This window comes from Labrus bergylta, chromosome 12 (genome assembly GCF_963930695.1).
Source record: "Labrus bergylta chromosome 12, fLabBer1.1, whole genome shotgun sequence".
Taxonomy (NCBI): Eukaryota; Metazoa; Chordata; class Actinopteri; order Labriformes; family Labridae; genus Labrus; species Labrus bergylta.
This window is the reverse complement of record NC_089206.1, coordinates 8,089,774-8,103,738: the sequence shown is the minus strand read 5'-3', so window position 1 is coordinate 8,103,738 and position 13,965 is coordinate 8,089,774. Positions and strand designations below refer to the sequence as shown.

The window sequence follows — 13,965 nt, the reverse complement described above, 5'->3', positions numbered from 1 at the left end:
TAGTCTGGCTGTGACCTGATGCTACTGGGAATTTTTATGCAGCTTGTGTGTCGGTGCACTTAAGGTTGTGTGCATTATGCATATTTGTGTGCTTGTGTTGTCGTCTTGTGCACGCATGCCACACGCGCGCGCGCACAGGCAAAACTGTATTTTTGTGTCTCCTGGTTGATGTGCATTATTGTTATTTTGAAAGTGTGTTTAGAGGTGTGTTTATATGTGTGTGTGTGTGTGTGTGTCGGTGTATGGTGGCACACCATGGGCCCCTTGCCACCCTTCCATCCCATTAGCTGAGCCCAGCCCCTGCCTGTGTCTGCTTTAACCTTGGCCAGCGGGCTGGAGGAGAGGGAGAGTAATTCTAACCTTAAAAACCTGCTGATTAAAGCTAGTTTGGTGGAATTCGATTCCACTTAATGCCTTTGGCCGTGAGCCCAGCTGGCTAGCATTAGCATCAACAGACACCGTGTCTTCACTCAGGGAGACAGACTTGCACGGGCATGAGCGGGGCTGTAAACCCCCACTTCCCCTCGTTTATCTCTCCGTCTCTATTATTCCCTCCGTCTAATATTTAACTCTTATATACAGCTACATCACTATATCTCTCCTCTCTTTTGTCTTCCGTCTCGTTTGTGTTTTTTTGTCCTCCTTAGCTTCAGGAATACACCCAGAGCGGATGAGAGCATTCCGTTTGGAATGTGGTCAGGGGTCTCTCTGAAACCGCCTTAGTCCTGTTATTGTTTTCCTCTTGAACTTGATGTATAGCTGTGTTTACACGTCAAGCGTGGCTAATTCATTCTTCTCTTCGGGGCCTGTTTATCAACTGTTTGTGTTTATTTTGCAATAAGCATGCTATTTTTAGAGTCAGTCATTTCCATAACACATTCACTTTTTTTTAAAGCATCATTTGTTTTGCGTTGTTGAGGAGTTTTGGTTTGTTTTTCATTTTCTCCGTTAGCTGGGGCGCAGCCTGCCAATTCATTTTGTAGCCCGTTTCAGTTGTGACTGATTTAGAGGCTGCAGCTGGTCCAACGGAGAGCACCGGGGAGATAAATCTAAGCCTCTTTTGATTTATTATGTATAATGTCTCATCAGCCGTTGCTTAAGTCTTCAGATGCACTGAAGAATGATACTGTTGCAACCATACAAGTAGTGGAAGTAGTGGCTTATTTAAATGGATATAAAGAAGGGAGAGAATCTTAATGGAGAAAGCCTTCAGTGGGATAAAAGCCACAGTGATTGTGCCAGAAACGTACAGGAGCTGTACACTTCTCTCTGAATCCAAAATGCAAGAGAGATATTTTACATTATGGGCATTCTGGGCAGAGTGCCACCCTGACACTACAGATAATTTGATTCACGCTGAACGATTGGGAAAGAGGAGTTTAGAGCGTCTGTCTGTAAAGGCAGCAGGTGAAATGCAGAGCATTACGGCATCAGTCGAAAATGAGCTCATCCTCCAAACTGGAAGTGGCACTTTTCAGCCGTAAGTCATCTAATCACGTCTGTATAGAGCCAGAAATCGCTGCATGATCAATAGTCATCATGGATGCTGTCAATGGTCGGGGTAGCTTGAATCTTGCATGGTCCATGAATCTCTATTGAGTATAGATTTTGCGTTCTCTCCACGGATGGGGTTTGATAGTGCTGCCTGATTGGCTGCTGCGTGAGCTCTATTTATGCCGCTCTGCCCCGGGCTGAATCACCTGCCCCAGGCATCCACATGAACAGACATCAGCATATACGTACACACACAGACGAACACACACCCACAAAATGATACATTCCATCTAATGAAGAAGTGAGCCAGAAGTGACTTTACCAGCTGGATGTCCGTGTCAACAACTGTATAATAGAGCAAAGCAAGTCTCTCAATGCATGGAGAGCTGAAAAAATTTATACAAGATGTGACTGTGGATTATTCACATCCAGAGTGATGATGTGTGAGAGCAAATGTCGGCCGAGGGAACATTAGGGGACACTAGAGAAATAGATGAGTCAATGGTAAATCTATCCCTGATAGAGTAGGCTGGATGATATCACAGACAGAGATACTTTTTACTTTTTGATTAAACTTCATTTAAAGCTCTTGTGTGGAGTTTAATGTGGTTATGAAACAGGCTGGACTTAATAGTGGGGCCTCTCAGATCATGAAAAAAAATGGACTATTTCTGTATAGTTAACTATAGTTAATCAACTTTTATTTTTGAATTCACCGTATATGTCATCAGAGTTGTCTCACCTTCATTCACCCGGAGCGCAGATGACCAGACATTACTTTTTTTTGTTGTAAAAATACAAAATAGCGCTTAAAAGACTGAGACAAGTGCAGAACATATATATATATATATATAATATTTACGATCTATAGGGGGGCACAACTGATTTACATGAGCTATCTGACAATGTGAAGAAATGGTATGGGTCCTGTACACATATAAAACTGCAGTGACACCTGTGCGTAATGACAAATGGTGCATGTTTTGGCACTGAAGGACTGAATGCAGAAGCAACTTGGTGTCACTCTGTTTTCTTCTATAGTTTGTGACCACCTCCCTTTTAGCAAACAAACAATATACATGAAGTAACCTCCATTCCATTCACAAATACTACGATTTCAGTGTTAGAAAGTTTATTTTCTTTAACTTCCTTCAAGCTGTTGATCTGCCGGTTCACTTGTATCTCTTCGTATTCATGAGGTGCTTTGCGTTACCCATTTATGGTTGAACGTCGTCATGCAGAGGGCGGAATTTGAGGTTGATCCATGTGCAGACATTTCAAGGTGGATCAGGATTCATAAAAATATCACTGCGTGCAGCTGTGTGTACACGTGGTTTTATAAATCTGAATAATGTTTGGCAACGCTTTTTTCAGGTTTTTGTGCTATGTACCCTTTTAGTATGGATTCTATGCACTGATTATAATTATGAGACCCCAAGACAGGATCAGTAAAGGGATAAGTTGAACAGCTTTGTCTACAGGGGGCGCCAGAATCAACGCAAAATAAAAGTTCCTGACTGTAGATTTAATCAGAAAGTCCCTTGAAATTGAAATGTGTTTTTGGTAGGAAAACATGGAATAGAGACTACAAATAAACAAGGAGAAGACAGTTACATGGACTTTTAACATGGCCTTATATAGCTGTTGGGAAGTTGGAGTTCAAAAGGGGAAATCTAATTGTAAAGAAGAAATCAGGAAGCGTTGTTAACGAAATGACAGATATTTTGTGTATTTATGCACATATTCTTGTGTGTGAGTAAATATGTAACAGTGTGTTTTCCCAATTTGAGCTGACAATCTAGCAGAATGACAAATGTGTGGCAGCCTCTGACAGTAAGACGTTTGCATCACTGCAGGAAAACAGCAAATTGCCAACATAAATAAGGTGCCACGCTCTGATTAGGTCTGTCTTCACACATCATTATGGCCTAATGAGAGAGTTTCCTCTCTATCTCAGTCTCACCATAACCAGAGTCACTTTTGCCTCTACGGACTTAGCATTTTAGTAACCCATCTCTGTGTGACACCTGTCATCCATGATGGATGAATGTGAGCGAGGTGTCGCCCGGGTAACAGGCAGGCCAGGGGCGGGCCAGGTAACCGGTGGTGGCCCTGCCTTTATATGTGAAGGCTTTATTTAGGCCGAACTGTTTATCACTGGCCTGTCTGGCCTGGTTGCCCTGTGTGAACTGCGACGCTGCTCTGCTCAGGACCGCTTTAACACCCCGAGGGGGGGGAGGGGTGCGTGTTGAGGGCCAGGCAATAATACCCTCTCATTGGGCCAAGGCAGAGTTTCATCGCCTTGGCTGCTTGCTTGAGTGACAAGAGCGAATGAATTTGCTGCATCAGTGTCTGACTTTGGAGGACACACGTCTCTGTAACTCTTTTTTCCTGCTGTCTGCAGTGACAGCGCTTGAATACATTATGGACATGCTGCTTGTGAATACCTCCATAAAAACTGTCTCATTGTTCTGTTGTTCTCATTTACACCCTTATTGTGTGCATGTATGTGTGTGAGAATTTACACCTATGTATTTCTTTCACTATTTGTATGCTCTTCATAATTACATGCTAGAGAACTGCACTTTCTATGAGCTGATTTTTTTGTGCATGTGTGTGTAATTATGGTTTAATTGCTTGCCCTGTGATGTGCTGTCATCTGTCACAGCCCAAAGACAGCAAATAATGGTTTGTGCTGCCGTCACTTTGTTACCCAGACGCTCAGCATGCAGAGAGCAGCAGAAACACCAGTAACTGATATGCGTCTTGAATTACTGATAAGCGCTTGAGTATGATGAGCTTTGTGTATGTGGGTGTGCTTGTGCTCTCAAAACGATCTCTGCTGGCCTTTTCAATCTTGCTCTATTGTGATTGTCAGGGTTTGTGTGCTTAAGTGTGTGTGAGTGAGCGTAACAGCCTGTGAATATTTCTGCATGAGTAGTTTTGTGCTTAAGAACTCATTGTCTAATTCTGTGGGCGTATAGCGTGAGAGCACAAGCTTACGTTGTGTGTTTGAAAATGTGTTTGATGCCCACTGTATATCGGCGCTGACAGGTGCAACAGTTGTGTTATGCTTTAAGCTGCTTGTTTGTCTGGCACGCTGCTTTGTGTGGTTGAGAAATGAAGTAAACAGAGGGAGAGGAAAGCAGCCTGGGGGCTAATTTATTCGCTCCCCAGTCACCCTAGTCACTGAGGCCTGTTGCACCGGCCCACCTGTCAATCCTGAGGAGCAAGCCATAGCATCATCCTACTGCGCACAGCCACTGCACAGAACTCTCTCAGTGGGCCAAGCGCTTAAGGCTAGAGCAGTATTAACTATGATATATCAATAAACTCTCTGTAATCAGAATTAACAAGACCGCAAGTTTATGAAGCGGGGGAAGAAAAACGTCTGCAGCTCTCTGCTAGCGATATAAATGCATACAAACCTGTTGGGCTAGAGCAGTTATAACAATTATACCAGTATTCTCTCAGTAATGAGGAAGCATGACAGCAAAACATTAACGGTAAGTTACAGTTTTATCTGTAAGTTTGAAGCTTCAAGTAAAATATTGGACAGGCATTTCTGTTTGTAAGCACCTTTCACTAAAGTAATGCAAAACACAGCAGTAGTGAAATGTATAAACACTTTCAAGCCTCATAGATAAATGTGCCATATTGCATCACAACCGCCTAATCCCTGAAAAGAGCACAAAGTCGACTTTATGGCATAAATTCTTTCAAAACTGCACAGCAGAAATGTGCGAGCTTGTGGTTGTGGCTGACTGTAGTAATGTGATGTTCAATGCACTGTGGGAGTGGGAGGAAGTGTCTGTCTGTTGCCAGCGTGGAGTAATGGATGGCAGAGCTATGGGAGTGGGAGGAGGCATACATCCTATTTCAGACAGCTGTAATGGATGAGAGTACAGCAAAAAAAAAAAAAAAAAAAGAACGGGAGGAAGTCTGCGTGCCGGCGCTATCTCAAACTCTCACACAGAGTTCAGTGGTATTGAAATAAGTTCACAATTGATGTTAGCGGAACAATGGAACACCTGGAGGCGCATCTGAATTGGTCATAGGATGTCTTTATGTGTGACTTTTTTATTTTTTTTTGCACACACACACAGCCACATGCATCTATTATATTTGTGCCTCTGTGTGTGATGTGTTTGTTTGTTTTTTAAGCTGTATAATGTGTCTCTCACCATGTGCCCAGTCTGTGTAGCTGTGCGGTGGGACTCCGGTATAATTAATCAGCCGTTTTGATGTGTGCAAATGAGTGTTTATACAGACTGACTTCCTCTGCAGGCCCCTGCTCTTTTTAACTAGGTTTTAGGTAAGCAAGACAAACATATAACACAACTTCAAGGCACCTATTTATCACATGGTCCTCCAAGAAAACGTGCCCATGCCCCCTCCTTCCCTCGCTCCCTCCTTTCCTCCACTCTTGCCCTCTTCTCTACAGAGCCTGAGGACATCCGCTTTAACTTATTGAACAAACAACTACTAAATAATGAAGCCGTGTCAGTGCATGTGTGTGCGTACATGTCTGACTAACAGTGTATAAATCACCCTCGCTGTGATTTCTCCTGATTTCTAAACAAACAGTTATACCAAAGTGGATTGGAGTGAAGCTCAACCCTCCAGACCTGCTCGTTTGATTTATTCCTGCAAGAGCCAAGCTTCCACTCGACTTAAGAGAAAAGCACCCTTACCCTTATCTTTCACAAATATTGTATTGCACAAAATCACTGCCTGCACTCCAGTTAGGTTTTTCATTTTTTTCGGGTGGGGGTTGGCGTGCTGTAAAATCTTGTTGTTGCCATAAAGGAGCTAAAAAGCAGACTAGCCATTCCCCTCCGGGTCATCTGGGAGTCGGGGCCTTGGGTCTCTCAGAGAAGGATTGAGGAGGGGGGGGATAAGTGCTGCCTCGCTCCTCATGGTGCTTTGCTATGTTTGCCTCTGCTGCCGCCTGGTGAAAAATGTCTCTTGGCCCCCTCCGGCCGATACCGGGAGGTGTTATCAGCCCCACCTAGCTTCCTCCACGGTAACTACCCCCCAGGCAGGGTATTATCTGTTTACGATAAGGGGATATTAATAACACTGTACTTCAGTTATGTGCCTGGGTGCCCGGCGGGTTGAGTTTGGAAGGAGGGAGGGGGAGTCAGGAGCACCTGATTCATTCTGTCAGGATGTTTCTCCAAGCTCAGGACAGGGTTAAAGTGAATAAGAGGGGAAGGAAAGGATGAAAGGAAGGAGTCATGTGGTAGTGCCAGTGATGGATAAAGTACCTAAAAACCATACTTGAGTATATCATTCCAGTCGCTGACTTTGGTAGAAGTTTAAGTCAAAGTCTTTAAGTATCTGATATGACTGTCACGCTTTCAGAATTTCATACGCTTTAAATGATCCTGGTAATAATCTAACATTATTGATACTTACTCCTGCACACTGTCTAAATTGCACAAATACGTCGGCAAAATATCGGTTCTGCCTATATTCTCTACCATACTGTAGCTTAATGCCCTTTGTTCTCTCCTTCTCCAGTGTCTGTATGGCTGCTACGTCCACTCCTCCATCATCCCCACCTTCCACCGCAGGTGCTACTGGCTGCTCCAGGTAAGAAGCCCTCTTCTCTTCCTCTACAATTCACCACACTTTAGTTTCCCTCTAAAAACTCTCCCAGTCCATCCACAAGAGCTTGAATGACTTGCATGATATCAGTTTCCATTTAACTGAAGCATTTTACTTTGACAGCCAGCAGGCACACATCAACCTATTCCCCCATCCACCACCTCCCTCGCTCTTTCTCTCTCTCTTTCTTCTCTTTTCTCTCCACCAGCCTCCATTTCCCCTTATCTTTCCCTCATTCTCTCTCCTGATGGCATTGCCCATACACGGCGGCCAGCGCTATGCCGGTATCTCAGTCTGCTAAAAGCTTTGCCATCTCCCCTGTCTAACAGCAGCAGTGATGGGCAGTAAAGGCATGATGGAAGACGTTCCCCGTACAGTGCAGTGTGCTTACAGTGGGTCGTCAAGTCCGCCGGCTGAGAGTGGCTGTAAATAGTAGTCCTTTGATCACCCCCCCCCAATACGTCTCATCATTCTCGTTTAGCAAGGCAGCCATTATTGTTGGAAGGTGCCTGATACGTACCCCCATTCACACACAGGATTTTAAGAACAGATAAAGCACACACACACACACACACACACACACACACACACACACACACACACACACACACACACACACACACACACAGAGAGCAGGAGAGAGAGAGCAGGAGAGTGTGGAGCTGCTGCTATTTCTGTCTGTCTCTCTGTCTGTCTGTCTGTCTGTCTGTCTCTCTGTCTCACTCTCTCTCTTTCTGTCTGTCTCTCTTTCTGTCTGTCTGTCTGTCTGTCTGTCTGTCTCACTCTCTCTCTTTCTTTCTTTCTGTCTGTCTGTCTGTCTGTCTGTCTGTCTGTCTGTCAGTTTATCTGTCTGTCTCTCTTTCTCTCTTTCTCTCTTTCTGCCTGTCTGTCTCTCTGTCTGTTTGTCTGTTTGTCTCTCTGTCTGTCTCTCTGTCTCACTGTCTGTCTGTCTGTCTCTCTGTCTCACTGTCTCTCTATCTGTCTGTCAGTCTCTCTGTCAGTCTGTCTGTCTGTCTGTCTCTTTCTCTCTTTCTGTCTGTCTGTCTGTCTGTCTGTCTCTCTATCTGTCTGTCAGTCTCTCTGTCAGTCTGTCTGTCTGTCTGTCTCTTTCTCTCTTTCTGTCAGTCTGTCTGTCTGTCTGTCTCTTTCTCTCTTTCTGTCTGTCTGTCTGTCTGTCTGTCTGTTTGTCTGTCTGTCTCTTTCTCTCTTTCTGTCTGTCTGTCTGTCTGTCTGTCTGACTATTGTTCTGTCCGTCTTTCTATTTAGATAGCCCAATGCTCTACAGTTCTATCTATCCGTCCATTTTTCTGTTTGCATATTTATTGATCTATTCATCATTCTGGTATCTATAGCTGGGCTACAGTTTGATTAATTGAAATTAGGAGTGTCTTAGGAAACATCATTTTTTTACTTAATAGGACAGAGAATTAAAGGGAAAAACAAATGTATCTTTTTGATTTATTACTGTTATGAAAATGAGTTGTCACTGTTGTCCCTGTGATCATTCTGACACTGTTAGATAGTATTTCAGAAATATTAATGAGGTTGTACAAAGCCTCCTGTGCAACCAAATATTCTTACACTATGTATATAAACCAAAGTCTTTACCACACCTTCCCAGGTGACTCTCTTTGACGGTTAGTTGGAGGGAGAAATATGAAAGTGAGTTATTACTGGCACAGAAATCTTAGCTATTAACTCTTCAGACGCTTCACAAAATCCTGCTAACACTTACAAACAAAATATTGAATTCCTCATAGATTCACAAATTAAAGCCAATATAGCTTTAAAAGGAGGTGGAAAACAACACTGTATGACAGAGCAGAGCTCGATGTGTCTGCTCAGATAGGAGAGCAATGCTGTGTATCTTTCTTTCTACCTATCTTTTATGTCATTTATCTATCTTTTATTCTTTTCACAATATGTATTGTTCCAGCCATAATACTTTGTACTGTTCTATCTATCATTTGGTCGATCATTTCATCAATCTATCTTTTGATCAATCAATCTTTCTCTCTGTATATCCCCAGTTCTACGTGCAGTTCTTTTATATTTCTATAATAAGAAAATCTCTGAGGAGTACACTTTAGCTCTTTTGCCATTAGTTCAATTACTCTGAGTCGTTTTTTGTGAAGACACAAATTGTAGAGTCACAACATCCCTCCTGCACTGAATAGACCCAGAAGACAAATTCATTTGTAGTCTAAGCAGCCCCCCTGACTCTGTCTGTTAGCAAGAGAAGAGAGCAGAGTGGTTAGGAAAAGACAAAAGAGAGAAACTGGCCACAACAATGCTTAAATACTAATCAAAATAATTAGTGTTCCCACGGCAAACAAAAGCTTTCAAACAGCAACTATTTGTTTCTGTCCCTCTCCCTCTCTCTCTCTCTCTCTCTGTGTGTCTGTTGGCTCGATGTGTGGCAGTAATAGCAACACTAGCAGACAAAAAGCATCTTTCCCTTCTGCTCTGAGTTCAATAAGCAAAGCCTCTCTGGTTATTTTCACTTAAGTATATTTTACAAATGATTAGAGGTACAGTGTATTATTAGAAAGCATAAGTAATGAAAAGCTAGGAATAACAAAAAAATAATGGTATATAGGAAACATCTCTCTGACTCTGGAAATAACACCAGACGCTGTGGTTTATGTTCAGACTCGGGGAATGATCAGAGGAAGCGCTTGTATTTTTGTCGAGGCTGCATATTATCTTTAATCTGCTTCCATTTGCAAGCTGTCAGGGAAATCTTGTGTTGAGTTTCTGGAGTCATTTTGTGCTGGTATTAGGAACTCCTTTTTAAAGGATAGGTTCCCTTTTTTTTACGTCTGTCTTCATATAATACTGACATTTCTATATGTGATGTATGTTACTGGCTGCTGTAATTATTCCTGTTGTCTACACTGGAGCGTCATATACGTATAGTAATACAAGAAGTGCAATTTGATTCTTTGAATTTGGATGATACCTACTTAGGGTGACTAATTCAGAACTCTGAATCTTCTATAAATGTCAGATGGACTTCAAAATGCATTTTAAATCCCTCCTGAACCTGGGCATGAAATAGAACTCAACTCATGTAATCATTATTGCAGAGCTCCTTTCACACAAACATGCAACCCAGAATGCTTCACATAGAAACGAAAACAGGCCGATTGTAAGACCATAATTTGAAAATAGTTAATACAGTTTTTCAGGACTAAACCATTGCAAAGTGAAAACAATAAAATGATGCACATTAATGAATTAGAGCAACAACAATAAAGTTAATAAAAGACCAAATAAACAACAGGAATAACAAAATCACGGTAAAAATTATTATTACTGAGTTGAACTTACTGAGTTTAAAATTACCAAGAGAGTTAGGGTGCCTGTGGCCTTGTGGTTGGTGAGCCACCCCATGTGCGGAGGCTTTTGTCCCCCGTGTGGGCCGACCGGGTTCGGGTCCGCAGGTGGCTCCTTTCCCACATGTAGTTCCTCACTCTCTCTCCCTGATTTCCAGCTCTGTCCACTTTCCTATCTCTACAAATGAGGCATTGAAGACCCCCCCTCCCCCCAAAAAAACAAAAAAAAACGAGAGCTTTCCATTTTTGATAGGATGTATGAGGAACATAGTAAAAAGAAAATTGGTGGATTACCTTAGAAATCTGTCTGGAACTTCAAAAGAAAGAAGATCATTGATGTATGGAGGAGAAAGGTCATTTAAAGCTTCATAAAAAATGTATGTAAAATGTAAAAATGTATTTATTCTCCAAGGAGTTTTGGTGGATTTCATGCTAATGTTGAGAATTATTTAATATCAGACATGTGCAAATATTCAGAAACATGTATACACGCTGGAGAAAAAGAGAATAAGACAAACAGCTGGAGTCGAGGGGTCACAGCACATTTAAAAACTACTGCCCTCGTTTTCACTCCCTCTCCCTGCCAGTTTTAGGATTCGCACACGTAAACACTCATCAAACTTTGAGGAGTTCACTGACTCAACTTTAGCATTACTGCAGAGCATCAGCGAAGAGCAACCTGGCCCTCAAGTCTCCTTCTCTTTCACTGCTCAGCAGATCCCTGTATATGACTCACACTGCCCTGATGTGCAGCTAACTCATCCCTTATTCAAAAAAAAGGAAAAAAAATAGAAAAGTACCTTCTGCTGCCCAACAAAAAAACATTTATTTACAAGTATTTTCTCTGGCACTGAGCATGCCTGGAACTCCAGATTTACATCCCTTTTCAGGCAGTTTATTGCAGACCATCTGTGCGGAAGGAAAACCACAATCAAGATGACACCCGAGGTGAAAGATTACACCAGATTCAGTCCATATCTCTGCAGTCTGCAAATGCAAATAGACCTTCAGAACCTCTGTTTATTCAAGACGTTTTCCATCAGACATGTAACAGTCATCATGGGTTGCAACAGTCGTTCTCTTTTTCTCCATCTTCTCTCCACTCTCTGAACCGTCTATCCATGCCTCCCTGTGTACCATTTGCGGTGTCCATATGAGATTTGCAAGCAGTATTCTGTCAACAGCAGAGCAGCAAGGAGACTGGAGCTCCCAGAGCGGCAACAGGGAAAGGTCACCAGTGAGTGAAAAATGTAAATATTCAGCCATCCAGCGGCTACAGTCACGGAGAGACAGGGATGAAAATAACTCCTATTACACAGCACCGACAGGGAGGGAACACAGAGGACAGAGAGGGGAGAGACGGGCTGTGAATGAGAGAGCAGGGAGATGGACACAACTTTTTAGAAAGTTAGCCTTAAAAAAAAAAAACACTGAAGGGAGAGCGAGGGAGAGCAATAGATTTGAAGATTTGAAGCCGCAGTAGAGGTAGAAAGGGGACAGTGTGTATATGCGTGTGTGTTTTTGTGTGTGACACAGCAAGAAAGACTGACGGAGTGAGGCAGGGAAAAGGTATTTTAGGGAGGGGAGGGGTTTAGCCTGTGGGTGTATGCCTCTTTATCCACTCTTTATCCACTCTTTATTGAGTCAAAGCCTGGGTAATGAGATAGGGGACAGGAATGAAGACCTGCGAGGGGGGTCCGCCCTCACTCCATTCATTTTCCTTTGTTCTTTTCACCTCTCACTCTCAATCTGATCATCCCCACCCGCTACTACCTCCACCTCTCTCTCCATGGCATTAGACCCACTTTAAAATGTCTGGCCCATCCCCGCAAATGGCTGAGAGTGAAGAAAAGTACCGCCGCAGTTATCTGGGGTTGCAAACAATGAATCCAAATTGCTGCTGAGACGGAGAGCTGCCCAGAGCGGCCTGTGTGGTTTGTCACTCAGAAAAAAAGTTCCCATTTCAGTGGATTGGGTGAAAAATGGAGCTCTGTGTCATACCATGCGATATTTTCCACAGAAAAGAAAAAAAACACACAAATCCCTTGGCCAGTGTGTATCCACTGTTAAAATGCTGGCAGTTACAGCTGGAGTTTGCAAGATACTTCAAGAGACTTCAGTAATCCTTTTTAAGTTTAACTTGTTAAGTTGTATTTTTTTTTTTTCATAGAAAAATAGAAATTCAATTAAGAAAGCTGTGATTAAGAAGGATTCACAATCAATTGGTAAATTTTGAAATAAAAGGAGACAATAGGTTCTAGGGAAAAATAAAATACAAACAAAACCTTTCCCAGACTTAAAAAGAAAGAAGAAAAGAATCACCCTGCCATACCCACAATTAACACACCTGCACATATGCACTTATACAAACACATGTACAATTCCCTTCCACCTTTACATTACATTCTCTAGAGGATTTTTGATCTTTAATAAAAGCCATAAAGGCTTGGCACATTGGTTTTGTAGATTTTTTTCCTCTGATAATCGTGTCTTCAAGCCTCTTAGTTTGATGTGAGGTTTTTTTTTTTCAGACTTTTGTTTGACATTTTCCCAGTGGCAGCAGTTACAGGCACAAAACAAACTTACCCATGATGGTCAAGTTTGCTTTGTTGGTCATAATAAAGCATCTGTATTATTTTCAGTTTCATAAGATGCTAAAAACTCCTCAGAGGAACTTTAATATTAAAAAGAGTGCAGTGTTCATCGGGTCATTACAAAGGTTTTGCTGTTGTTGGGCTCTTTGTGGGTAGAATGGCTAATTGATTGATTGATTGATTGATTAATGAAATGATTGATGTCTTTATAAGTTTATAGTTCTATGAGGTCTCTCCGTCCAAAAGCTGTCATGTCACACGCACACATCGAAGATCTCACTCATCCTGGTGTCACTGATTGATTCCATCGCTCGGTGTCCCCTTCTCTTGTTTAGTGCTAATCGAATGTAATTCCCTGCCTTCGCCTCTCTATCAAATCAGACAGTGGAGTTTGCGCTGGCCGACGGGGGCACAGAGGTGGGGGATAATTATGATATTAATGCGGAGGGGGGTCTGAAGGGAAACTTCATTTGTCCTGCCGCCTGCCACGAACACAGAGAGGGGTCAATAGCCCTCTCCCGCTTTTCCCTTTTTAAAGAGGCGGAGAGAGGGACGAGATAATGAAATGACTCGCAAGGCAGCAGGGAATGCTGACGACCTTGTTTCTTCACAGCTATCACTTTCTCCCTCTTACCTTCCTCCGCTCAGGCCACTGTGCTCTATTCTCTGTCTCACATGAATACATTATTAATATCACTATTCACTGCAGTTAAATTTTTCTTATTACGTTAGTCCTTCAGAGTATAATGACTTTGGAACCACTTGAATTACTGTTATGTGGGAAAATGAGTTGTCACTGTTGTCCCTGTGATCATTCCGGCACTATTAGATAGTATTTCGGAAATATTAATTTATGGAATAATTCAAAGGTTACTTAATTGGACAGGCAGAGTGATAACTCCTGCTTGTTATAGCTGTGATAGCTT

At 42.4% G+C, this 13,965-nt stretch overlaps 1 protein-coding gene across 7 annotated transcripts in view; it reads left to right on the top strand.

Annotated features, from left to right (window-relative positions):
• Window positions 1-13,965, top strand: part of camta1a (calmodulin binding transcription activator 1a) — a 298,102-nt gene that overhangs the window by 224,687 nt on the left and 59,450 nt on the right. For all 7 annotated transcript variants that reach the window (XM_065961236.1, XM_065961230.1, XM_065961231.1 and 4 more), the window contains one exon: window positions 7,021-7,092. In XM_065961236.1, coding sequence (XP_065817308.1) covers window positions 7,021-7,092 — 72 coding nt within the window. The remainder of the gene's footprint in view (window positions 1-7,020; window positions 7,093-13,965) is intronic.